This window comes from Macrobrachium rosenbergii, chromosome 55 (genome assembly GCF_040412425.1).
Source record: "Macrobrachium rosenbergii isolate ZJJX-2024 chromosome 55, ASM4041242v1, whole genome shotgun sequence".
Classification (NCBI taxonomy): Eukaryota; Metazoa; Arthropoda; class Malacostraca; order Decapoda; family Palaemonidae; genus Macrobrachium; species Macrobrachium rosenbergii.
Window position 1 is genome coordinate 60,913,949 of NC_089795.1, and position 27,060 is coordinate 60,941,008.

Here is a 27,060-nt window from a genome sequence, read left to right on the forward strand (position 1 = left end):
AGATTCGTTAATTATTTTCACTAGGCATGAAACATTTAACATGATTTTTATAAGTTGTTTAAACCTAGCCGGTTAATGTATTGAGAGTGTTCAACACAGAAAATAGGAGGAAAGTGAAATCTGATAGTGTGTATTAGGACATTTTTGTATTTTTATCTTACTAGAAAATTTATGTAAAAATGTTCAGTTCATGGTGTCACGGAATAATGTCAGCTATTTTCTGAGCTGATATTTGGTTAACTCCAATCTCGAACCTAATTGTATGGGTTTATTTCAAAAAGTTTAAAATCTCACTCCATGCGAAAGTAATTATTCATTCAGGTGAAGACATCTGAGACCCAGTAGCCCAATTTATTCTAATGTTCTTCCTCTCCCTATGTATGATTTACAGAAGTACTTGAAATACAATGCACACTCTGGGACACTGCATCATCTGAAAGTATCAGCGCACATTCCTTCAGGATCAAAAGAAGCAGCTAATGCTTCGGAAAAGAATCCCCAAGGTTAGCACACTGGTTTCATTTCTTGGTTTTTATCCTCTTGTGTATAAACGGTTCGTCAGTGACACTTTGTTCTCTTTAAATCAGCTTTCCATGCTGACCAATTCCTCTCACACATTAATGAAACACATCCTAGTATCAAGTTTACATTGGAGAGAGAGAGGAAAATGATCGATTGCCATTTTTGGATGTTTTGGTGTTTCGGCATGGTGATAGTTTTAACACTTCCGTTTTTAAGAAAAAAGACTTTTACAGGTCTGGATTCGCTCTTTTATAGTGCTTGTTTTTATGATTTTAAACTCAATTCAATTTTTGCCTTGCTTCATCGGGCTTACACTCTAACCTCTTCCTGGGATTCATATCATAAAGAAATATTGTTCTTGTATAAATAGTTTACCAATAACTGGTTTCCCTCACATGTTTTCTTCAAACATTGCAAGAATTTTCTAAATAAGAAACTACTGACTCCCCTTCTATAAGCACTGTTTCACGTAAGAAACTATATGCCAGTATTCCATACATCCAAAATGACAAATTTAGTAGGAATCTCAAGTCTGCAATTGAAAAACACCTTAATATGTTGCAAGTTATTTTAATTCCAGAAAATCCTCTTACAATAGGATCACTTTTTGAATTTAAAGACAGAATCTGCCCAATAATGCAATCCTCAGTCATATATAAATATACTTTCCCCAGGTGTAATTTGGGGACTTACGTAGGTTCGACTAAACAACTGCTTAAATTCAGAGCTGGTTCATATAATGGTGTCAGCCATCTTACTGGCTGCAGATTGTCCAATCCCGAATTTTCTAATATCAGAAATCACACAAAAATTTGTAATACCAGTATCAACTATTCTGACTTCTCTGTCTTTGGCTAAACAAGCTGTTTACACGAACTGCTCATCTTAGAGTCGTTATTTATTAAGCAGTTAGTGCCCAAGTTGAACATTCATACCACCTCTGTACAGTTGTATCTGGCTTGAGCTGGTTTTCTTCGCTGCTTCTCCCTCCTTTCCGAATCATTCAGCCTTCAATTTTTAGTCTAGCAGGTGCTTTTTAAATTGTTTTGTTTTAATGTATGTTTTGTAAAATTTGTTGAGACTCAAAAAAGTCAAAGTTATATTCCATGCATTTTTAATTTGTTTTGTTTTCTTCTTTAACCATGTTGTTACGAAACGCATTGACAATAAATATATCACCTCCTGATAGTGGGGGCTATAAAGGGAAGATTTAGACGAGATTTAGAGTGGACAAAAGCATAAATTTTTGTGCATGTAATCTTTAGACTACCTACTTCTGATCTGAGACCAGTACCATGAAATTTGTCCAAGTGGAACACCCTTTTTTTTCACATATATTTGCAGCATGTTTATCAAAAATGTACACGGTGAAATCCTACTGATAACGTTGCCTGAGGTAGATCCAACCACTAGAAGATCTTTATTGTGGCCTGTTGACATTGTATAGGTTCTGTAATATAAAAGGTAGAACATTTTATTTAAAATCTGAAGTGTGAGATGGCCAACTTTGAAGTTAAAAAAAAAAATCCACCATTGCTAAAAATATACATACTGCATTATGCTGTTGTGGGAATGTACTTGCCAGACATTTTGTCAGTCATTTTAGCTGGGAAAGGTGAATGAGTGATTGACAGTCCTGGTGTTAGACTAAAATTCTATTTCTCTTTGTGTTCCAGGTGTGACTGAAGATTTAGAAAGATGGACTGGGTTGCATGCGTGATATACCAGATCAGTACAAATGAAAAACTGAGGCCCTCTGGATGCTTTCAGTGGCGGCAAATCACAAGCTTATAAATAGTTCATAGACAATGTGAAGGCATTTAGACAGCTAGGCAGGTTATCAGTAGAACTGAATTTTGATGAGCACATTACAGCTGAAGACTTAAATTTACATAGTGCACCTAGGCACAAATCATGCTGGTCTAAGTTTAGCAACACTAGACTGGGAAGAGCACAAAGAAAAAGAGATGCCGAGGAAGCAGACACACCAGCCAGTTCTGAAGATGCTGTCAGGAAGCGAATCCAAAACCATCAAACTCAGCCAGATAACATCTGTATTTTCTGTGCAAAAGCAGATGGCCATCTTCATGACTTCATGACATTGCATGCAGATGACAATATTCGATGCATGGCTACTGACCTGCAAGATACTGCACTGCTGACTAGAATTGCAGGTGGAGACTTGAAAGCCATAGAAGCCAAATACCACTTTCCTTGCTTGTTTGAACTCAGATATCACCACTGCTCTCTAAGCAGACAGCAGCGTCGGCAGTCTTGTGAAGCAGAAACTCAGAGACAAAAGAATAAAGCAAGAGCATTCACTGAACTGATGACACATATTGAGAACTCTGTTGAAGGTGGAACCTTTTGCTGAGCTGAGGCAACTTTATGAGCATCAACTGCAAGAACTTGGAGTGGCAATTATTGAAGTAAACAAAGCTCGATTTAAAGAGCAAATTCTACAGTATTTTTCAGAGGCACAAGTGCAGACTGATAAAAAAAAAAAGTGCTGGTGTTTCCAGAGGGAATGCAGAGACTGATCAAAGCTGGTCTAAACTGTGACTATGAAGGAGATGCTAGTATCCTCGCCAAAGCTGCAAAGATTTGCTGGGTGGACATTTTTGAGTCACCAGGATTTAATTTTGATGGTTCCTTTCCTACTGCATGCCAGGGCAGGAGTTTGAGAAAGAAATCCTCGGCGGGGGAACTGAGAAACATCTGCACCATGCAGAGAGTTTGGTCACCCAGAGAGCCTTCCAACAGCAGGCTTTGAACCTTGTGAACACCATCAAGGAGTTGGGCAATAATTTTCTCAATGATACCCAGGAACTTTTGGCTCTGGATACATGAGATGATGTCAATGATTCTGTTGTCAACACAGTCCGCAGTATTGAACTCATTGGCAGGAGTCAGTACAATGACTACAGACAGTCAGTGCTTGTGGATCGCACCAGATCTATTCATGAACCGATAAAGAAGCATAGTTTTCCACTCTTTCAGTCTCCAGCAACCAAAGCCAAATCAAGTCAAGCTGACAAGATCACAACCCTGAAAGCAGATGTTGGTCTTTTCTCACGATTGTATATTGTAGCACTGCACAGAGAATCAGACATCTGCACTTTCCTCATGCATGAAAATCATCCCTACCCTCCATCTATTTCTGACAGAGGCAGACTGTGCCTGGGGAAAAAACTGATCTATTGACCTGCTTCAATCAAGTAAAAAAGAGAGATGTTAAATGCCCTGATACAGAGGAACTGGAAGACCTGAATGTGCCTGCATGCCCAGAGGAAGCAGGTGAAGTGGTAGAGGTCCTTCATGTGGAGTCAGAAGTTTTCATTTCATTAGAAACAGCAAACGAGACAGAGCCCCCCAAAAAATTTTGATGTCAAAGTTTTAGATGGAACTGCCGTGTTTCACTTTTTCCCAACTGCAGGGATACCAACTTTTAGAGACTATGCTAGGAAGGCTTTCCTCCCGTTCCTCAGAAACCAACTCAATAGTGCCAAGCGTCTGGATATGGTGTGGGACACCCACAAGAAAAACAGCATCAAAGAAATAATGAGAGGAAAGAGAGGGAAAGGAGTACGTAGAAGCGTTGAAGCACAGAAAAAGATTCCTGGCAAATAGCAAGACTTTCTACATGATCCAGACAATAAGAAAGAACTATTTGCGTCCTTACAAATGAGATCAAGTGCTGTGTGTTTCCCTCTGACAAAGAAGTCATCATCACGTCCAGTGATGCATCCATGTGCAGAGGATCAGACCATCAGATACCTCACTATGACCATGAGGAGGCTGACACCAGAACGGGCTATCATATGCAAGATGCCATAGAGAATGGCCACACCACATGTCTGATATGTACTGTAGACACAGATGCCATTGTCATCCTCATTGGGAAGTACTACCAGTTTTGCACAGTTTGCCCAGCAGTTAATTTTTGGGTTCCATTTGGTGCTGGAAGGAAGTTCAACTACATCCACATCAATACACTTGCCCAGGCTCTAGGAAAAGATAAATCCATTGCCTTACTTGTTTTGAATGGCTTTACAGGCTGTGACTTAGTATCTTCCCCCTTTGGGAGAGGAAAACGGCATGCCTGGGAGGCATGGAAGTGCTATCCAGAGGTGACAGATGCCCTCAAACAAATGGCAGAGAGTCCATTTCATGAGCTAGACCTAGAAGATTCACACTTCAGACTTCTGGAATGGTACACGGTGGTTGTGTATGACGAGACTAGCCAAGTGACCTCAGTCAACGAGGCACAGAAGGAAATATTCTGTCAAAGAAGCAAATCAATGGAATCCATCCTGCCTACACAGAGTGCACTTTTGGAGCACTCAAAGCATGCTGCTTAGCAGACTGGAATCTGGGCCACCTGTGACATTTCACTGCAGCATGCACCGTCTCCAGAAGGCTGGGGATGGGGCAATGGATGGACAACAATGCCAATGGCGTCAAAAGCTTGCAGTGAGTTACTGAAATGTCGTTGCCAACGTGAAAAGGGTTGTAGTGGAAGATGTGCTTGCAAGAAACAACAGTGGAAGTGTACCACCTCTGCACATGCAAATGTGACAAATGAAGATGTTTGGTAAGACTTGTAATGAATGCTGTGTAGGGCCTCTGGAGAGAGAGTTATTATTGCAATGTGGCTAATCATTTTATAGTTTGGTGTAAGCTGACACTGTTCTGATTTGTCTTTACATTCTCTTGTAGTTCTGAATAGAAAAAAACCACCATAATCATCCTATCTTTATTTCCCATTTGGCGTATATTAATTTTATGTGTCTTTGACTTTGAACTTTAAGGTGTCAACTTCAGAGACTATACTTATGTTGTGTGGAGTCCCATTAACTGGACTAATTTAAAAAAAAAAACAATTCAGAGGTTCAGAAAATAGCTGGATATCGTAGCACAGGACCAGACTTTAAGCACACATTAAGTACAAAGGGAAATTGTGACCTGACACCAAACAAACCATCAGAATTCTTGGCACCGGTCTTGGAAGTGTTTAAATTGGTGTACAGAATTGATCCTCAAACTTTGGTACTTTTGTCCAGTCGGTCCCCACCAAATCCTCTACAGACCCCACTAATAATAGTACAAGCCTGATAACTGTCTTGTAAATTTTCATTTTGAGCCTTAATGGCATTTTCTTGTCTAAAACAACTCGAGTTACGTCCCTCCATTTTCGTCTTGCTTCTTTCACTCTCTCTCTCACTGCTTTCTCAGTACCTCCCTCCTCTGCTATTATTGATCCCAAGTAGTTAAACTTCATTGTTTTGTTTTAGCACTGTACCATCTTCCACTTGAATGTTTACTTCTTCATGTCCTTCTTTACTACTAATCATTAGCTCTTTCTTACAAATGTTTACTTTCAATCCTTTCTTTTCTAGGGCTCCTTTCCATGGTAAAAACCTTTCTTGCAGTTCTACTTCAGTGTCTGGTATAATGACTAAATCATCAGCAAACATCAGTTCCCACGGTTCTTCGTTGTTCCTTAATTCTGATGTCAAAGTGTCTATAATGACGAGGAATAAGAATGGACTCAGAGCTGATCCCTGATGGAAGCCAACGTCCACAGCCTCCCCATATTTTGTCTGTACACAGGTTCTTGCCCCCTCATAGTATCTTCACTAACCTTACCAACTTCTCTGGTACTCCTCTCTTTCTCAAATACCAGTAAACTACTCTTCTTGGTACCCTATCATATGCTTTTTCAAGATCCACAAAACACATGTAAACTTTCCTGTTTCCTTCTAAATATTTCTCTTGGACTTGTCTTACTATAAAAATAGCATCCTTTACTATAAAAATAGCATCCTTTTCTTACATAAACCCAAACTGCTGCTCATGTATATCTATCAACTCTCTCAACCTCCCTTGTACTATTCTTTCTAGTATCTTGAATACATGCTCCAAAAGCTTTATTCCTCTTTAGCTCCCACAGTTTAACGCGTCTCCTTTTTGTTCATACATTTTAGTCATCCAACTATCGTTCCAGTCCCATGGCATTTCCTCTACATCCCAGATCTTTTCCAATAGATTTCCCAATGCTTTAATCATTTCTATTGTTACCTCTGACTTTCCTGCAGCTTTATTTACTTCTCCTTTCTTTATAGCATTCTCGACTTCACTCTCTCTGATGTATGCTATTGGTCCTTCTACTGAAGAAACATTTTCCAGTTCTTGATACTCATTCTCAGTGTTTAATAGTCGTGAAAAATATTCTTTCCATCTTCTCTTGACCTCTTCTTCCTCAATTAAGATATTTCCATTTTCATCTTTAATAATTCCTACCTCTCCTACATCCTGCCTGTCTTTTCTTCTCGCTTCTGCATTTCTGTAGATTATCTTTTCTCCCTCTGGTGTTCCCATCTTCTCATACTACTCTCTCATGGCTTCTCCCTTTGCAATCGCTACCTTTCTCTTTGTTTCCCTCTTTGTCCGTCTATACTCCTCTCTTGTTTGGTAGTTGTTCTTCCCACCCTTTTCTGGCTACACTCTTCTTCCTTCACAGCTGTTTGAGCCTCTTGATTCCACCACCATGTTTCTCTTTCCTGTCGCTGCTTACCACTTGTCCTCCTACACACCTCTGCTGCTGCTGGCACCACAGTCCCTTTCATATCATCCCACATTTATTCAGGCGATTCTGACATTCCATTTACAGATCTCTCTTCTCTGGCTCTTTCCACTTTACTTCTGAACTCTCTTGCCTTCTTCCCCTTCAGCCTGCAAATTTTGATCCTCCTATTCCTGGCTGGAGCTTTTCTTTTCCTTATTGCTTTCAACCTAAAATCTGCCACTACCAGTTTATGTTAAGCTACAACAGACTCATTTGGAATAACCTTACAATCCATACTGATTTTCTTGTGTTCCTTCCTAATAAAAACATGATCAATTTGTGTCTCATTTTGTCCACTGTTATATGTTACCAGATGACTTCTCCTTTTCTCAGACTGTGTATACATGACTACCAGATTCATAGCTTCTACTAATTCCAACAATCTATCACCTTAATGGTTTCTTCTTCCAAAACTTCTTCCTCCATGTATTCCTTCAAAGCCATCAGAACTCTCACCTACATGGGCATTCATGTTCGCACCGATCGCAGTCTCTTTCGAGCACACGTGTGCTCGTCATCCATCGGAGGGGACAAGACAAAAACAAGAGCATCCCGTTTTTTCTCTCTCAAGGAGCGCAACTTCTACCATACAATATTTCCGTCTGTTTCTCCCCAACCATTGTTGTCTCGATTTATGTACATCACCACTACTTGCATTGCCATGCAAGCATTCTAATCATGTACTCATAATGTTCCACCGAATCTTCTGTATCAAACTGTATGTATGTTTCTGTTTGTGAAGACGCCAAACGTCTCGCCATTTCACATATATCGTGCTACTGCATAGTGCTCACTAATCTGTCTCGATTCTCATGCAATTGGCCATATGTGGAATTTCCTGGCCTTCCCATTGATATATGTTTTATCACTGCCGACAAACAAAGAAGTCCAAAACATTACCTCTGTTTTGCCCTGTCTCTGTGTAGATGGTACTTTGCTGCTCGCATCAGCCAATAACAACTTCGAAGAATCTGTACATTCATTCAGTAAGGAACCACCAATAAATCAGTTCACTCAATCCTGTCCTTACAATTGGTGACCCCGGAGTGACCCGAAGGAGCCGATGGTAGACATCCAACCCAAGATGACAACCCACGCGCCAACGAACCCTTCTCCGCCTCCCTGCTTCCCGCTGTTCCCAAGTCTTCAATAGATGTCTGACCCTCTGAGATGACCCACCCCAAGGTCTAGAGAATACAAGGTCTTCTCACGGCTGACCCAAAATTGCGATCTAATGCGCAGGTAGAGGTTGTGACGTCAAGCGGTCTACTCACGGTCCTAAGTAATCTCTGACTGATCAGTTCGTTTACAAACACTTTAGGCCTTGCTTCCACATATTTGGTATTGATATTGTCCGTAATAGGGGCCTTATATTTTTTTTTTCTTGCTGCAATTTAGACAGTTTAAGTGATATGAGCCAAATCTTGTCCAGTAAACGGGTACTTTGAAAATATGAAAAAAATAGGTATCTAATTCTTCATAGATTTCCTATGGACGAAAAGTGTAGTGTCGCAAAAATATGGAGTTATGATAAAAGCACAGATGCTTTATATGAACCTTGCTCAAAAGTGCAATGTGTAAAGGTCAGACCTTGGAAACCGCTTATTCATTGTAATTTCGACACCGATATAACTAAAATTCTCCTATTTGAATTCATCATTAAGATAGCGAGAGCTGGATTTCCTATAGTTGGTATGGTTCATGACTTGGGGCAACAAATATAAGGTTATGGAATTCAGTAGGCAATGGCGTAACTAGGCCAATCCAACATTGTTAATCCTGCGGATTATTGCAGGGAAATACATGTATTTACCGATGCTCCCATGATAAAACTCATCACAAACACTTCACTTTCTCAGGCCATGGATCTAGGTTATCGGACTTTAGGACTGCTTACATTGAGTCAGGTAACTAATTAAGAAAAGTAAAGGTGATCTAATGATAACTCGAAAACTATTTGAAAAAGCATTTAAGTGTTACAGGTATGGAGGGTACGACAGTGAAATTATCGTTACAGTTACTCTGCCACTCACAAAAATCTCAAACACTTCGGAGAAAAAGGTCTGATTGTGGATAGGCACTGGGAGAGTGCAATCCAGTTCATTTCCCCTTGTTGATAAGTGGTTTGATTTATTCAGTTCTGGAGTGCCTTTCGATAGAAAGTCTTCACAGAATGCTTACGGGCTAATCTTAGAAACCAAAACAACACGGAATGCTTACGGGCTAATCTTAGAAACCAAAACAAAACATTGCAAGAGATGATACACCTATCCAGAACAATGAAAAGTCTGGGAGGAAAAGGACTTTACCCTTTCCAAAAAGGCCTCGTGATACCTTGCAAATCTCTAACGAACTTGCCAGGGATGTTAGGTGAAATTTTGCAATATCATACATCTTGATTCATAGGCTGAATCGAGATGGACTGGAACACTTTTTTGGCTGTATACGGTAAATGGGTGCATGTCATCAGCACCCATCACCTGTTGAATTTAAGCGCGCCAAGTTTGAGCCCATCTCCTGGGAAAAAGAGAACTCTGTGAGGCGCAAAATACAACGTTGAAAATTGCATTAGCGATAATATGACTGAGGTCTCATTTTCTAACTTGATAACTAAAGAAAGCACTTCTTACGAGACTGAAGAAACATTTCTTCAGAAAGCGTTAAGCTTATCGGCAATATTGTTTCGTTTGCCAATGGAGGAATTGCAGGGTGACAAAGAAGACAAAACTGAAGAAGGAGGCATGCAATATGTGGGTGGTTTTGTAGCCCCGTAAGTTTCCCCAGTGAGTATGACTTTAGGAACTAAAGAACCGAAGGGGATGGCACAAGGATCGGCACTATAAGTAGAACAAATGAGAAGCTAATGAAACCCCGACCCGAATTTTTGGAGCATTTAAAATCGATGGAAAAGATATTTATTTGTTATTATTGTAAACATACCGAAAAAGTTGGTCACATAATTGTATAATTGTTAACCTTATGTATACATGTACTCGTATATGTGTATTTGAGTGTGAGTTGTATATTAGAGTGAAAAACGTTTTTCGTTTTCAAGTTCCAGTTGTAATTATTTGGATGAATACACGTATAGAAATGAATATGGTCAACATGTGCTTTGTTTCCTAAAAGAATGAATCATAATTTTTAATATTAAAAAGAGTCAACGAGGAAACAGGAGAAAAGTTGTCCCATTTGTACAGAGCTTGGGCGGAGGAAAGCAAGTAGACCGCGTGACGTCACGTTTCTTAACCCCCATCTCCTTAACCGCGTTAATCCTGCGCGTGAGAAGACCATAAGATATCATTATTGAGGCAATATTGTCACACTTATGGGATGAAAATTAATGCAGGGAAAACTAAGTTTTTTGTTATTAGTGGAACAGCACAAGATGGTAGGTCAATTGAGATCGATGGCCTTATAGTAGAATCCTGCTCGCAATATATATATTTGGGGTCGATCTTTACTGCGGATGGCTCTGTGTCTTCCTCTGTTGCGGCCCATGCTCGATCCAAGATGCCACATATCAATAAATTTGTTTCATTTTTGAATAGAAATAATGATATACCTTTTATTGTAAAAAAAAGAGTTTTTGATGCTGCTTTAATGTCAGCTGTCCTGTATGGGTGTGAGTCGTGGCTGAATGCAGACTTGAAGCCAGTAGTGAAGTTATATAACTGGGGATTAAAACTATTGCTTGGCGTTAGAAAGACAACCCGCCATTACGAGATCTTGTTCGTAGCAAACAGAGAAAGTTTTTTAGTAGGATGTGAAGAGAGAGGTCTTCGTTGGAGGATGACCCTTTGATATTTTCAATTAAGACCGTATTAGGAGCCAGGTATAACACCAAGACTTACATAGAAGGATTGATTAATGATAGTAGAGACGATGTAAAAATCGCAATGGAAACACTCAGGCGTAACATCATTAATTCTGACTCCTCAAGAAAGGTTACATATAGAGAAATCAATCCAGACCTCTTAGTTCATTATATCTATTCTGTTAGGCATAATGTTTCCGAATTAGACAGAGTCTCATTCACTAGGTTCAGAATTGCATCTCACCTCTGGCCGTGGAAGTGGGTAGGTGGAGTAGGAGGAGAGGCCGTCTGCCGTTGGAGGAGCGGTTTGTGTACCTGTGGAGCCATTCAAACAGAAGTACACGTAACGCAAGTATGCTCAAGGACACAACATATCAGAGATACCTATAATTTATCTAACATGAGGGATATATTTTCAAATCAGCGAACCCTGGCGGAGCAATGTAAGATTATTAGCCCAGTCCTCTGAGTATTTATGAATGTTTGTGAGGTGAAGGGAAAATGAGAATAAAATAGCTTTTTTGAGTATGATTTTTGCATATAAATGTCAAATTTTGTTCTTAATTTTGTTTGCCATATGATAATTCTGTTTTGTTTTATTGTTGTATAAGATAAAAACCTGTTATTCTGACTTTATGTAATATTTTGTATTGCCAAGTGTAGTGTTGTGCCTTTGTTGGACCAAATATAACTAATTACTGTAAATATGAGCGATGTATAATTGTTGTGGTCAATAAAATATCTAATCTAATCTAATCTATTCTCTAGACCTTGACCCACCCCACCACCGGAGCCCTGGATGCTGCCCCCGAATTCGTACAGGCTAACCAACGAAGGACCAGCCGACGTCATCCTTCAGCCTGCTGCCGTCCCCCTCGAGCTGGCTACCAAAGGATCAGCCGCCGTCATCCTTCTGCCTACTGCCGTCCCCCTCGAGCTGGCTACTGAAGGATCAACCGACGTCATCCTTCAACCTGCTACCATCCTCCTTGAGTTCCTGCCAGCCGGCGCCGCCCTTCTGCCTCCTACCCGCCCCAAGCCCAAGCCCTTCGCGCCCATTCCAATTGTCAGCAAGACCACTTCTGCATCGACGCCTTGCTTGTTGGGGGGAGTATTGTAAGAGACACATAGCACCGATTGCTGTCTCTTTTGAGCACACGTGTGTGTTCGTCATCCATCGGAGGGGACAAGACAAAAACAAGCATCCCGTTTTCTCTCTCTCAAGGAGCGCAACTTTTACCATACAATATTTCCGTCTGTTTCTCCCTAACCATTGTTGTCTCGATTTATGTACAATCATCACTACTTGCATTGCCATGCAAGCATTCTAATCATGTACTCATAATGTTCAACCGAATCTTCTGTATCAAACTGTATGTATGTTTCTGTTTGTGAAGACGCCAAATGTCTCGCCATCACATATATTATGCTACTGCATAGTATTCATTAATCTGTCTCGAATCTCATGCAATTGGCCATATGTGGAATTTCCTGGCCCTTCCATTGATATATGTTTTATCACTGTACGTTTATTATGTCTCTCACAATCGCCATCTGTTTGTCTGCCAACAAACACAGATGTCCGAAACATTACCTCTGTTTTGCCCTGTCTATGTGTAGATGCTACTTTGCGGCTCGCACCAGCCAATAACAACTTCGAAGATTCTGTACATTCGATTCTGTACATTCACCAAAATCACTTTCATGCATCATAATAAAGTTTTCATCTAACCTACCCATCTCACAGACTCATCAACAGAGTTACGGGCTGCTCTAGGAGCAAGAGCCCGTGCTGGCACAAGGCCAGCTAAATCTGAAACAACAACAACAACAACTGTACATTCATTCAGTAAGGAACCACCAATAAACCAGTCAACACCCAGCCAGTATGTCATTCAATCCCGTCCTTACAAGTTCACTTCTTGGAACTCTTTTTTTTTATATATTCTAATTTCCCTCTGAATTCCTCCTTCTCCTCTTCACTACACCCTTGTTGAAGGTCGTATGCCGAGATGATATGCCATAATCTCTTATCTTTCACAAACTTCAAGCCCATAAGCCTCTCACTGATACGCTGGACCTCTGTGACATTTTCCTGCAGATCTGGATGGAGAATAATTCCTACCCCATTTCTGCTTGTATCTTCCCCTGTGTAGTAAACTTTATATCCTTCGCCAAGCTTCCTTGCACTTTTCCCTTTCCATTTGATCTCTTGTATACATATATATAGAATCATAATTTTCTTTCTCCGCATGACATCAACCAACTCTCTTCCCTTTACTGTGAGGCTACCAACGTTCCAATTTCCAATTCTCATCTTTCCTTTCTTTTTCCAATCCTTTCTCCTCACTAACTTTTTTAGCCTCAGCCGTGACTTCTGCGGTACCTTTTGCATATTTCTCACTGCCTTCAGGGGATACTGCATCGCGTCGCTTACCGGGTACGCCCTAGACCTATTGCAATCCATCATTGACTCGAGAATCATTATTAATTTTTTTGCCACCGTTTTCATACTCGGTTGGCTGACCAGGCAGGTGCTGTCTCCATTTATCCGGGCTTGAAGACCGGTGTAGCAGGGAAATTATTCACTGACTGAAATTCCCCACTCCCGGGAATAACGGCTAGCTGTTTTCCCCAGAATTTTGGACCTAGGATATTTTTCCCCCTCTAGGCCATTTCTCCCCCCCCTACATGTATCCACCTTTGCGACGTGTTTAGTGCAAGGCCGTTGGGGATTTCCGTATAAACATAAACAAAAGACTAAATAACAAAGATGACCCCCAAGAAATATTGTGAATTTTTCCCCTGTGACTTTATCACCGGCCACCATGAATTAATGTGACTTTAGCAAAAATTGCGACTTGTTTCCACTGCCACTGCTCGGACAGCTGTGAAGCCTGGTGGCGCCATGACTACAAGGGAAACAAAAAAAAAGTGCGATTGTCGGTAGTTTAGTCGTGATGATAATTATCCTGTGTGGCAGGCTGTCGTTCCTACACGTCGCCGCCATAGCCACACTCTTATAACAGTGGTGGGGTTGGGGGAATCTTGGTCCAGAGGGGGGAATATTATCCCGGGAAGAAATTGCCGCAGGGGAAAATATACCCTGGGCCATATTTCCCCCGGGGAGAATTTCGGACAAGGGGGAAATAGACTGTTACACCGGCAGCAAGTTGGACTGGCTTGTCCCCCCACTACTACGTAAATAAATATGGTATCTGAGAGTTATGTAGAAACTCTAGTAAAATTGCTTCAATTAAAGGTAAGCAGTTAAAAGATAAATAACAAAAAAAGCATGGATAAGAGAATTGAATGACAAGACAACCTTAAAATTCTAAAGGAAATTTAAGGAAAACGGAGGAAACCTGGTGTGATAACGAAAAAACAATGCTGATCAGCGCACTAGAATTAAACGATAGGAATAGGTTAACGGGCAAAGATACAAAATATTTTTGCTGTGAAGAAATAAATTAAAACTTTAAACATTTCTTACTTTGCTACCGATCATATAATGACAGAAATAGAGTCGCGCAGCAGCCATATCTCAAGAAAATAAAGAGGAATTGATAGTTAACATTCTTCTGTTTGCAGATCTATCGAAAAAAGCAATTGAAAATAGGAAGGAATTTATAAAAACAAAATACATGGTATTACAGAGACAGTAAACTAAAACAAACACGCAAAGGAGGAATAGAACGAGCAATTACGGGCTGCTGAATAGCAAAAACCCGCACCAGCACAAGACTGCTTAAATTTTGAAACTTGAAAGATAGATAACTAGATATAAACAGTGTGGTTCTCTCTGATATAAACGAGTAACGAAGCCGTTCTAAAGATACTCTCGTCTGCGACTACTACTAATACTACTTTGTAGTATGTACAATATATGAACAAGTAAACCAGAGTTCACGCTGCAGGTATATACTGTAGCTATTCCGCCGCTTTTAATGCATCGTAATTTAGCCACATGAAAAGTCCCCAGATTATCTTGATGCACTGACGGGGAGTAAGCTATGGAGTGAATGGCATAAGGTGAGTATTTTCTGGGGGAAAGGCAAAACGACTGTAAAGCTAATGTGATTCTTAGCCAGATAGGCTACATGCGCTATCCAATTTTTTAGCGGGCCATGACCAGTTTCCCTTTTAGCCTATATTATGCATTTCTAACCAATGGAGGCCGCATGTGTTTGCGTTTTGCACTCCTGGATTTTTGAGGGTAATTCTAAGCCGGCTGTCCGTGGTGAGCTAGACTATGGCAGTTGACGTTTTTCTATGTTATTTTACTTGCTTTACAAGAATTTAAAGTAATATTTTGTCGGCCGGCTGTAACTAAGCTGTCATTGACCTTTGAAGACTACGCGACTTGAATTGCCTAACACAGGGTAGGTCTAAGCCAGCATTCTGCGGCAAGCCCCCACCCCTCCTTAGCTAATACGGCAAAATTGGCAACCAGTAAACACCCTAAAAATACCAACATAACGTTGCCTAGAGGTGTTTACTGGTTGCTAATTTTGCGATAGCTTATGGAGGTGGGGCGAACTTGCCGCTGAATGCCGGGCTTAGACCTACCACTTCACAGTAATTCAAGCCGTAGTCTTGTCAAGGTCTATCTGAGTTTAGTTACAACTGGCCAACAAAAATATAACTTTAAATTCTTTAGCAAGTAAATATCTTTATAGAAAAAAAATTGCCACAGTCTAGCTCACATGACAGTTCAACTTAGAATTACCTTTTGAGTTAGAAATAAAAATAGCGCAATGCAGGATTCAGAAAGAAAAGAAAGATGGAAGCTTGTAAATTACAATTAAACCTCTATAGTTAATATGAATATTCTTTTACTAAACCATTATTGCATTGGGTAGAACTAGGCCTAAGTAATAGCTCCGAATAGGGTATTACTTTGGAAATTGATTTTTTGCTGTAGTATTTTGGTTGTTTATCAAGAATTTACCGTTATTGTTTGTTAGCTTATAGGCGTAGCTGGTTCCCTTAAGGTAGATTCTTGGGCCTACGAGACGTTTGTTTGGCGGCCTCTGGTTGTTGGCTGGTACACCAGGAGGTAAAAGTGATAATGTTCATTTCTGGTTCAACATCCCATCAAGTATTCGGTCTTGCCGTTTTTGGCCATATTGATTAGCGTAACATCCAGAACAACATAAGACGCTATGTTTTATGGTATTTACGATTATGTTTATGCCATTTACTGTCATTATTTTATGTTTTACATACATCCCCTAGGGGCTAGTACTAAACACGGCGCGCATTTTGCACATAAACGTGCTTGCAGCCTGAGATTTTTTAACTTAATAACGAATTTCCGGTTGATATCTTGGCGCTGTTACAGTTCCGTGGCTGTGGGTGTCCGTCTGCCGATTTCCTAGCCGTGACCCACCACCAGGTGGCAGCGGGTACGGCTAGAGAGGTGGCGGACGGATAAAAGATGGCAACCTAACCTGACGTAAACAGACCTAACTAACCTAGGACGGGCGTGTGGCCCTTACCTGGCGGGGCCTTCGCCTCTCCCGACCCCAGAGGCTGTGGAATTAGTAATCGTTAACTTTTTCGAAGCATACGTGCCTCATTCAAGTCGGAATCGTCTGAGAAATCCGGAGGGCTGATATCGTGCTCCATTCTTCTTCGTTTTACGCTGGGACACTGGCTTTTCGGCGGGATCTGGACAACTGGAACTGGGGAACAGGACCTCGTGGAATTGAAGACCAATCCGACATTAGACTGCATTTTTGACGGGTGTTGAAACGGGCTCTATTTAAGGGATATGCCGCGTTTAATTAATTCGAGGAAAGCAAGGGCAAATTCCACTTTGGTCGGATAACGACACAGAAGACACAAGTAGCCATGTTAGCAACTCTTGAACCCGGACGAGACTGAGGAAGGTTGCAGGGCAAAAGCAGGTCTCGGGGCATTTCGGTTGGGTCGTCAGCTGTTTGGGTGGAACTACTTACCTTGGCGGAGGATCGGCGCGCAGAGAACGAGTTAGGTGGCCCAGCATATGAACTAAATTCACCACGATATCTTGAATGGGACAATTGAAAACAGCACGAAAACTGTCGAAAAATATGTTTAGTCACATGGAATTGGAGTTCGGACCGAAAACGAACTTTTACCTAGGTGGCTTGCTCACTGCCTCATTTTTACGTCTGTAGCTCCAAAAACTAGCAATACATGTATATTTCTTCATTTATCTCACGTTTTGCACAAGACGGGAAAGTTTTGTAAGTTTTGGTCACACCATAGGATTCAATATTAACTGTACTACTAAATCATGATTTTCTGAAAGCAGTAAGATAAAACACAAAGGAATTACAATGAGTAAAAGTGAAGAGAAACATTTAACTCTTTATACCTGTTTTTACGTATCATTGGATTTTGCATCATTCATTGAATCAAGATAAAATTAAACTTGTGTTTTTGTACAATAAATTCATCCTGAATACGCTGGTGCTTTCAGATTTTAGATGCATGTGATATGTGAAGAGAAAATTTGACAGTAGTGCTAAGAGACGGTGATCTGCAAACAGCAAGAGCTTTGAGACGCCATTTTCAGTTGCCAATTAATGATATAAGAAGTTTGCAGTTTCAACAATATTTACCGTATTATCATGTCATTACATTTTCTGTAAATAAATGCATAGAATTGCCATTATGACTGTCAAACTTTTTCACTCCAGTATCATATATGTCTGTATGTCTGGACTATCTGATAAGAAAAATTAATAATCAGATGGATACATCTGGATATATTGGCTTCTATTTAGTCTAGGTGAGAAATTTGCATACTGTAGTCTACTAGATAAATAACAGGCCTACATGACTATGAGTTCATTATTATGGCCGCTTGTTTCTCTGGTCAATAACATCTGAAGCTTATGGTTTTTATAGGTTCATTCAGTGAACAAAGGTATATCTTTCTATTTCTTACCATAAAATCTATTGGCGATGTAACGAATATAAACTTCTGTCTTTTTCAGAATTTGTTTGAGCTATTCTTACACCAGAATGTTTATTCCTTTATACACATGTTACATATGATAATTATGTAGGCCTGTTATTTATCATGTAGCCAACAGTATGCAAATTTCTCACCTAGACTAAATTGAAGCCAACACACCAGATGCATCCATCTGATAAATAAGCCACTGTATCAGACATGTACAGACATAATGGACATATGTGATAGTTGGAGTGAGCAAGTTTGACAGTCATAATGGGAATTCTATGCATTTATTTACAGAAAATGTAATGACATAATAATACAGTAAATATTGTCAAAACTGCAAACTTCTTATATCATTAATTAGCAACTGTCAACGGCGCCTCAAAGCTCTCACTGTTTTTACATATCGTACCTGATTCCATATCCAGGACACCTGAATTCCTCTTGGGAATCCTGGATAGCATCTCTATGCTGATGCTTAGTAGCCTGTGAGCCCTTAAGGGAGTTACACTCTCTTGGGGTCATCCTTGATACTTTTCATGATTTCCTCCCGGAATTCTGAAAGTACTGCAAGCAGAATTTTCCCTTCAGGGAAGCCTGTGTGAACTGATGAGCCAAGGCAGACATATCACCACTGCCTGGCAGTGTAGAAAGTACAGCAAACCGAATTTCCTATTTGGGAAGCTTGCGTAAAATGATGAGCCACGGTAGTTGTATCATCACTGCCTGGCAGTATAAAAAGTACAGCAAGTGGAATTTTCCTGTCAGGGAAGTCTGTATGAAATGATTAGCCAGGGCAGTTGTATCATCACTGCATGGCAGTAACAGAAAGTACAGCAAGCTGAATTTCCTTTTAAGGAAGCCTGCATGAACTGATGAGCCAAGGCAGTCACATTATCACTGCTTGGCAGTATAGAAAGTACAGTAAGCGGAATTTTCCCATCAGGGAAGCCTGCATGAACTGATTGAACCAAGGCTGTTGTATCACCAATGCCTGGCAGTATAGAAGTCCAGGATACGTCACTACCCCCCTAGAAGTTACAGACACTTCAGATGGGGTTGGGTGGATCCTTTTAAGGTCCCTCAATACATGATTGCTGCAAGGGAAAGGCAAAATTCTCATTTGAAGTATCTGTCTCATGTAAAGCAGAAGACTAGTCCCTAGATCTTCTAGATTCAGAAGGGAAATGTCAGTGGCTATATCCACTTCATGTCAGGTATCAGTGACCTCTCTCCCAAGAAGACTCTATGTCTCCATCGGAGGAGTTGAAGTGGGAGTTCCTAGAATGCACTACTTATGGAGTATTGGCCCAAATGTGGATTCTGCTAAAAGAGGGCTGGAAACACACTGCCATAGTTCTGCCGGAACATGTACAGTAGTTTCCTTCTTCCATGCTCCTGTTGAAACCTATAACTGGTTAAAATTGAGCTCTTTCATTAAATAAACTTGCTGCCAAAAGCATGCAGCATATTTCACACGTCCAGCCAGCAACCAAATTTCCGTTTATTCCTTCAGGGGATGGCTCATGGCAGGTAGTTAAGAGCCATTTCCACAGGCAAAAAGCAGACTGAGCAATTCACTGTGTCACAGGTAATGTGGTAGGTCCTGCGTAATAGTAGCCCAGTAGTGATGAAAGGAACAAGTGTTTAATAAAAACTAGCTAGTGTTATCTACCTATATTACTATAGTCAAACTCAGCCTTTTTGGCCACTAAGGCGGTGGCCGCGTTAAGCCAGGAATTTTCGCACAAATGCCACAATTCTCTAAATACGCCACGACAGTGATATTGAAATGTCTCTGTATTTTTATACTAACTAAATATAAGTAGTACTCTGTTTATAATAAAACTTCATATGTTTAAGAATGACTAAGTTTTTGCTGGAAATTAAAATTATTAAAATGTTTTCTGAGATTTGACAACACCCTTTGTGCTGGGTCAGTGTGCCATTGCCACCTCAGCCAGACAAAGGTCATTCGTGTCACTAACCCACCATGAAACATCTACTACTTGCTGCCCCCGCCTGCACAGTCAAGCGAGAAAGGAAATAATCTATAATGTCAATCGGTACTTTTTAGATGAAAAGGCCAACGGCGCACCTTGTTACTCAAGCCCCCTTGCTTTCCCGGACAGCCAAAGCCACCAAAGTAGCGAAAGGACAGTTAGAAGAAGTTTGCTCCAAAACAAATCAAGAATGGTAGGTCAGAGGCTGAACACAAGAAACCTATCTTCCATTCACCGACAAAATCTCAGCCTACAACAGTTACGAATTTTTGATGGCTATGATAAGTGTGTCCTGAGAAGAACTGTACTGAATTTTACGAAGAAATGAAATCCCTACACTCTACAAGGTCAGGAGAGAGAGATAGGTGTGGCGGAAGTACCTGCACCTGGGAGACGATGGAATGTGCTGGGAAACCAGTAAAGCAAAGGCCAACGCCTTAGCGGACTAAAAGGCTGAGTTTGACTATAGCCTATATAGGCTACAAACACTTCAAAGTAAATGTCCATAGTATGATGTAAGGAAACATGATCACTGGGTTATATCCATAAAATAGTAGTACTAATGGATTAAAATATTAATTCACAATGCACTACAATAATGTTGCCGTGAAGGATTTACTCACAGATGCTTCCCAACTCAATTAAGACAAAACTACATGGATGTTCATACCATATATTTCTAGACATTTCATAACCTATGATTACCCGGTCTATTCCCAAGCACCAGGTAAAGGCTATGTAACCTATAGGCTATGTTACTTGACACAAATAAAATCAATAATGATTGGAATTACTGTATACCAAAAATATATAAAATCAGTAACTTTAAAATTTTTACAATTTTGGCAAAGGTCACCATTATGGTGCGTTTACAGTGAACTCCCCGTGATTCGGGGATGCTCCACCCCGGCAATAGCTAAATCCGCCGAATACGAAAAACCCCAACACTTGAACTGCCCATTTCATGAAGTTTAAACACAGAAAAACCCTGTAAAATGCATATACCTGAGTTTTTTTATAGTTTATCACAAAAGTGCATTTATTCATGAAATTATATGGGAAAATACAGTAATTAGTGAATATTTTCAGTGAAAATACTGTGAATGGTCGAATTTTCCGCGAATGATGGCTACATATGTTCCACAGAGAAACCCGCGAATGCGTAAGTCCGCGAACTATGAGAACGCGAATACGGGGGTTTTACTGTAGTGTGTTCCCTTAGGAAAAATAAAAACATCACAACAAATTCTCAACACCTGTGATGTCACTACAGCACTGGCAGAGTATTACTCTTTGGAGGTAGATCTGCATGAATGTATTCCTTTAACACTGGAAAGAACCCCGATATTAAGGATAACCGGGGAACTGTCAATATTAGAAAACCATTTACTGTGTTTTGATTATAAAATACTACAGAGGAAATACTACCGGACTTAAGTAAGCACCAAGGCTCACAGTTAAGCATGATTGGGATCTACGATCATGTTTACGTTTTGTAAATAAGAAGTTAGGCTGAGCTGATTTACCCTTTTGATAACTTTAAATTATCTATCAATGTGAAAAAGGTTATCGTATAATGTTTCAAATCAAAATTGTCTAATATTATTGCCTTCATGCTAATTCTCACTGTTAAACAAGAAAAACAGCACAGCAATTACAGCATAGCCTAGCAATCTACTCCTAACTTCTTGCCTCGCAAGAGGCTTACTGGCTCCCAGGTTAAACAAATATAAGCCTGCCCATTAAAATTTTAAGAAGCTAAAACTTTTCACTGGGTCTTAAAACTAAGTACTTAGCATTACTCATGTTAAGAGGGTAAAAAAAAGCATAGCCGATTACGATTTCAGGAGCACAACCTGGGGACTAGTGAAATCTTAGGCAGATGAGAGTGTAATGAAGTTGGCCAAAACAGGCTGTTGCCCCATGTGTGAGAGTAAGATGTAGAGCCTAGATAGTCGTTGTAGGACAGGATAGAGCCCTCCTGTCCTGATACCTCTATATTCTATCACTGCCAGCAAGCACTGTGCTGGCTGAGACCAATTATTAGAGAATTCTTTGTAACTGGTTGGTTTGTCTTATGGAGGCTTGGGGGGACCATGAAAGTGTAACTCCTTTGAGGAAAAACAGCGACTATGCTCTCAAAAATCACATGTCAGCGTGATTGTAAGTTTCATGAAAAGGTTAGTTATATCAAAATATGTACATTACAGTATAGATTTTCTTTCAGGTTACTGTACCTCACGTAATTCAAAATGACATTTTACATTAAGCCTCCTGGAGGAAAAATTTCATTAAAGAAGTTACATCAAGATGCTGAGATCAGGCTCCAATTTCTTTGCTGTGTAACATTCAGTTGAACTGAGAAATACAGTATACTATATTATGATATATATATAGGTATATATATATATATATATATATATATATATATATATATATATATATATATATATATGTATATATATATATATATAGTATAGATAGAGATATATATATATATATATATATATATATATATATATATATACATATATATATATATACATATATATATATATATATATATATATATATATATATATATATATATATATATATATATATATATATATATATATAAATATATATATATATATATATATATATATATATATATATATATATATATATATATATATATATATATATATATATATATATAGTATACAGTATAGTGTAAACTCAGCTTGTTTATGATTTAGAATAACCAAGAATTGCCAATTTTTATGTAAACCTAGAATTTTTGGGAGAGTTATTTTCCATGTAATTTTTTGAAAATCAGTATACAGTATATATTTTCAACAGGTCCATCAGCTATTAGATGAAGAACATATGAAAAAGATCTTCATCACAAACCCAAACCTTACACTCAATTCTGAATGCCTCATTGATGGCTCACAGCGGGATCGTACCTCTCACTTTATTTTAAGGTACGTATCAATCAGGTTCTATTTTTTTTTGGATTAGAACTCTATTTACATTTTAGAGAGCATTATTTGTAAAATATTTAATAAGTATTCAGAATGCTTTTCTTGAAGTTGATTTGGTGATGATATATTGCTTCTGAACAAAAACACTCATTGTGGAAAGAAAAACATAGAAGGTAAAGAATTTCATGACTAAGGCAATGGATATAGACAAAAATTATGCAGTAGCCTGTATGGAAAATTATGATCAAGATGGATAGGAAATTCTGTACTCTGTATAACATGAATGAAATTAATTGATCACACGACCTTTCACAGAATTCTTATTATTGAGGGTACCTAGTTATGTGCATGTGCAAGTGCATCTGAAAGAAAATTTGCAGGAAAAGGAAACTGTCACAATCAAGAGTATTCTGACTGAGCGTATTTTAATGTGAGGTATACAGAGCCAAATAAAATCTTAGAAAATAAAACCAATAGTACTATCAGACAGGTAGGTCAGTTCTTTGAAATAAATGTTTAAAGTAATCTAATATAATAAAGGAAAGGAGAAAAAAGGAAAGCTGCTATCCCTGAAGAGCATGGTAGACCTGCATCTTTAGTTATGAAGGAGCATGTATCAATAAAAATTGAAGATGGAAGAGAATTTCCAAGATTAGTGGTAGTAGAAAAGTCACAGAACAAAGAGGCAGCGCAGGTTGTGGTGGCCTGGTGGATGTTATTTGCTGCTTTAGTGAAGAAACTCGATTTGATCTCATTAGAACAGTGGCCACACCAATAATTCTAGAAAAGGCACTGTGAAGCCTCTTTGCATTAGATAAAAAATTGTAGAGAAGAGGCAAGGGTGGAGCTATGGTTAGACAAATTGCTTTTTGTTTCAATGTAGTAAAAAAGGGAAGTTGTTAACTCCCATATGGGAAAATAGTACAATATTCCAAAAAAAGATAGATAAGATCAATATAAAGATTTTGTTTCTGCTATTAGGCAGCAAGTATTTTCTTAATACAGCTTTGTTCAAGTTCAATTCCAAAGCTCATGCTCTAGACGGTATTACTTACATTATTTTCATTATAGGAATTTCGGAGGACCTATTTAATGTTCAGGGTGGAATTCTCCCCTAGTTTTCAACGTCTCTATTTAAAGTCTTTACTAGCATAAGAATGATATTTATTTTCATATTTTCAATTGACATGGTCCCCTTTGATCCAGAAAAGGATTTTGACAAAGGAAAATCTATTTCTGGGAGGCCAAAGTCACCAAGGACCTACACCTGTTTTTCATTCTTCCTCCCATGGTAAACATCATTCTAGTGGGGTGGGGTGCTAACATGGAATGCGCACTAGTGTTGACTTGTGTACAGTCCGCAGTAGTGCATGGGGCCTTATCGCACCTCTCATGGGGACTTTTGACATTGGGAATCTTTTATAGGGCAGGGTCCCTGATTGTGATAATCTCACCTTTACCATATACGACTCATTTCTTGAGTCGCTCTGGGGGTAGTAACCCCAGCTTACATTTAGCTCTGGTATCTAGCAACGGAATTACCCAGAAATAAGTGGCTGAATGGATTATTTCACCGGGTGACACGGGCCCCTCCCCAGAAATAGATTTTTCCTTTGTCAAAATCCTTTTTTTTAAATGAGCTTCTACCATTTTGCCCGCAATAGTTCAACGGATTGAAACAAAAAATGAGAACGCTTGGTTTTCTATGAATATCTGTCTTTTATCCATCTACTTCCCCCACCCCTCACCAGGGGAGCAATAGGTACAAACACTCGTAGCTGGTCAGTCTACTTCTGTTGCTGGTTTGGTAGGAGGTCGACAGATTGTTAATGTACAGTATTTGGTTTTCAGTTGGTTTGTTTTTGGATGTTCCTTTCTTTTAATTTTTAATATTTGTTAGGTAAGAACCTGTAAGGTAAGAACTGCTGCAATAGGCATTGGTGTGTATAATATTTGTAACCAACGTGGAAAGGCATATGAAAAGTTTGGTTGTAGAAAAATTAACTTTATTTAAAAAAGAAAAAAAAAAACATACTTACTCTTCTCATTCACATGCTATACTAAGTAGCTGACAGTTCAGCTACTTAGTATAGCTTGTGATACTTGAAATTTCTCTTGCACAATAAATCTGATTGACTATATTAGTGATAATTTCACTGTCTCAAGCACACAATTAAATGTGGTTAACCACACTGGCTATTGAAGCACAAGTAAAGTATAAGAATTTGGATAATGGAAACTGAAGCAAGTTTAAATTTATAAAAGCCAACAAGACTCCCCATATGCTCTCAGTCCTTTGCCCCTTCTCAGTGAGAGCAGTCTCGCTGCCAATCATTGGTCATGCCACGTGCTTGACCATGCCCTTGTTCTTCATGGCACTCTTTCTGTGAACTGGAACCCTAATCAGGCCACAAGCAGCCAAACCACAAGTGGTTTCATGAGGCCCGAAGGGAGACATTTTAGATCATCCAGCTGTAAAATTATATATAAGGAGAAAGGCTTCAAAACTTATATAGGCTAAAACGATGTCAGTGAATATATCATTAGTGAGACATAGAAAAACACATTGAAATGTTTCAATATAATCATTATATGCATAGTATAAACAAAAAAATATAAATACTGTAATACAGTATATTACAGTATAAAAACAAATATATTCAAATACAGAGGAGAAAGTCAAACAGTAGGTCAGAGAAAGAAATTGCTTGCCTAGATGAGATGGCGGCCAAAAGAAAACTGTGTAGAATTGAATGTGCACTGACTTGGTGGCGGTGCTTCCTCCCCTACCATCGATAGCTATTACCATAACCGCCTTGCAAAAGTTTTAACGGCTGGATTTCCAGCTCGCTGAAAGTTAATCCCATATGTAAAGACCTCAGATATGTATGTTAGGAAAAATACAAATTACCCTTAAAAATTTGTCATTGTAGGTCAAGTGAAAGGTTGTGTGATCAGTGTATCTAAAATTTCAGGCAAATGAATAGGCTTCTCTGTTGAGAAGAATTTTGACAATACTGTACATAATTTTAATGTAGGTTTTGTAGAAATGTACTCTTTTTGTGAATGATTTTGAGTTTGAAAGCTGTTAAGATTTTATTTCTTTCAGATATGCAAGTATGAAAAGTAAGTCTTTCCAGATATTTTTAACTGACGCAGAAACCTGTTTGTTTCAACATCGACTCGTAAAGGGAGGGCAGGCAGCAATAAAACTAAGTGTGAAAACTTTGAGACGACATACTTGCTATGCATTGAAGCATCAAGTATTAAGCTTTCATCATCAGGAACTGTTAGAAAAGATTCAGGAGGCAGTGGATCAAATTCTAAAATCCAGTATGTTAGAATGTGAAAATGATCATACATGCCATCACTTTGTAAGAGGTTGGTTGTTTCTATTTTACTTCTTTCTTTTGATATGTTCTTGGAATACCATGCCTGATACATTTTGTGCTACTGTATTACTTCAGACATGCAAATAGATATAGAATTGTTATATTAGAAAATACCACATAAGACCATGTTTTTTTCCCCAAAAATGCTCAAACAGGTTTTGACACAGGAAAAACCTATTTTTGGTAGCTGTTGTGGGTTCTCAGAGGAGTTATTCTCATGGTCTCCCCAGGGCTCTGTAAGACAGACCAACCAATCTCAAAGAATTCTCTTCCAGTTGGTTTAGGCCAGAATACTGTGCATGTTGGCACAGTGATAGAATATAAAGGACTTAAGACAAGAGGGCTCCGTCTCTTTGTTTACAGCAACTGCCTAGGTTCATTCCTTATCCTTTACACACCGATGTGTCAACTGTTTTCCTCATTACTTATACCAGGTCCGTGCAGGATAAATGTTCACCCCATCCTATGCCTTTTCATTAGGGAAAGTGGGTGGGTTTGAGGACTCACAGAGGCTACCATAATAGGTCTTTCCTATGTCAAAACCTGTTTTTTTTATAGCATAGCTGCTGTTCATCCTGAAAGGAGCTTATAAAAGAAATTTACAGGTGATGAAATGGCTTAGCTCCTAATAAATCAATCCCAACATCCCATATAAAATTTCAGTCAAAGGTTAAGTGACAAGTTGTCAACCATATTCTTTATTCCAGAGAACCATTAGGTTTTGGCAACAGAGAACAGGAAACAACACATGAACTTCTATACTGTACATATTAA

At 39.1% G+C, this 27,060-nt stretch overlaps 2 protein-coding genes across 10 annotated transcripts in view; both read left to right on the forward strand.

The window, feature by feature from the left end:
- LOC136835314 (sodium/potassium-transporting ATPase subunit beta-like) overlaps nt 1–12,849 on the forward strand; it is a 45,194-nt gene extending 32,345 nt beyond the window's left edge. For 7 of the 9 annotated variants that reach the window (XR_010852100.1, XR_010852099.1, XM_067098645.1 and 4 more), the window contains 2 exons: nt 392–503; nt 2,199–5,267. Coding sequence is in view for 7 of the 9 variants with exons in the window: in XM_067098645.1 (XP_066954746.1) it covers nt 392–480 (89 nt within the window). In the remaining 2 variants the exon portion in view is untranslated. Of the gene's footprint in view, nt 1–391; nt 504–2,198; nt 5,268–11,735 lie in introns of those variants that run through there. The other 2 variants (XM_067098646.1, XM_067098644.1) reach the window with 2 other exon arrangements.
- A 2,012-nt stretch (nt 12,850–14,861) lies between these two features.
- Nucleotides 14,862–27,060, forward strand: part of LOC136835315 (procollagen-lysine,2-oxoglutarate 5-dioxygenase 1-like) — an 83,463-nt gene continuing 71,264 nt past the window's right edge. Inside the window, exons 1-3 of the mRNA XM_067098650.1 lie at nt 14,862–14,999; nt 22,770–22,894; nt 26,004–26,275. Coding sequence (XP_066954751.1) covers nt 22,797–22,894; nt 26,004–26,275 — 370 coding nt within the window. The 5' untranslated portion in view covers nt 14,862–14,999; nt 22,770–22,796. The remainder of the gene's footprint in view (nt 15,000–22,769; nt 22,895–26,003; nt 26,276–27,060) is intronic.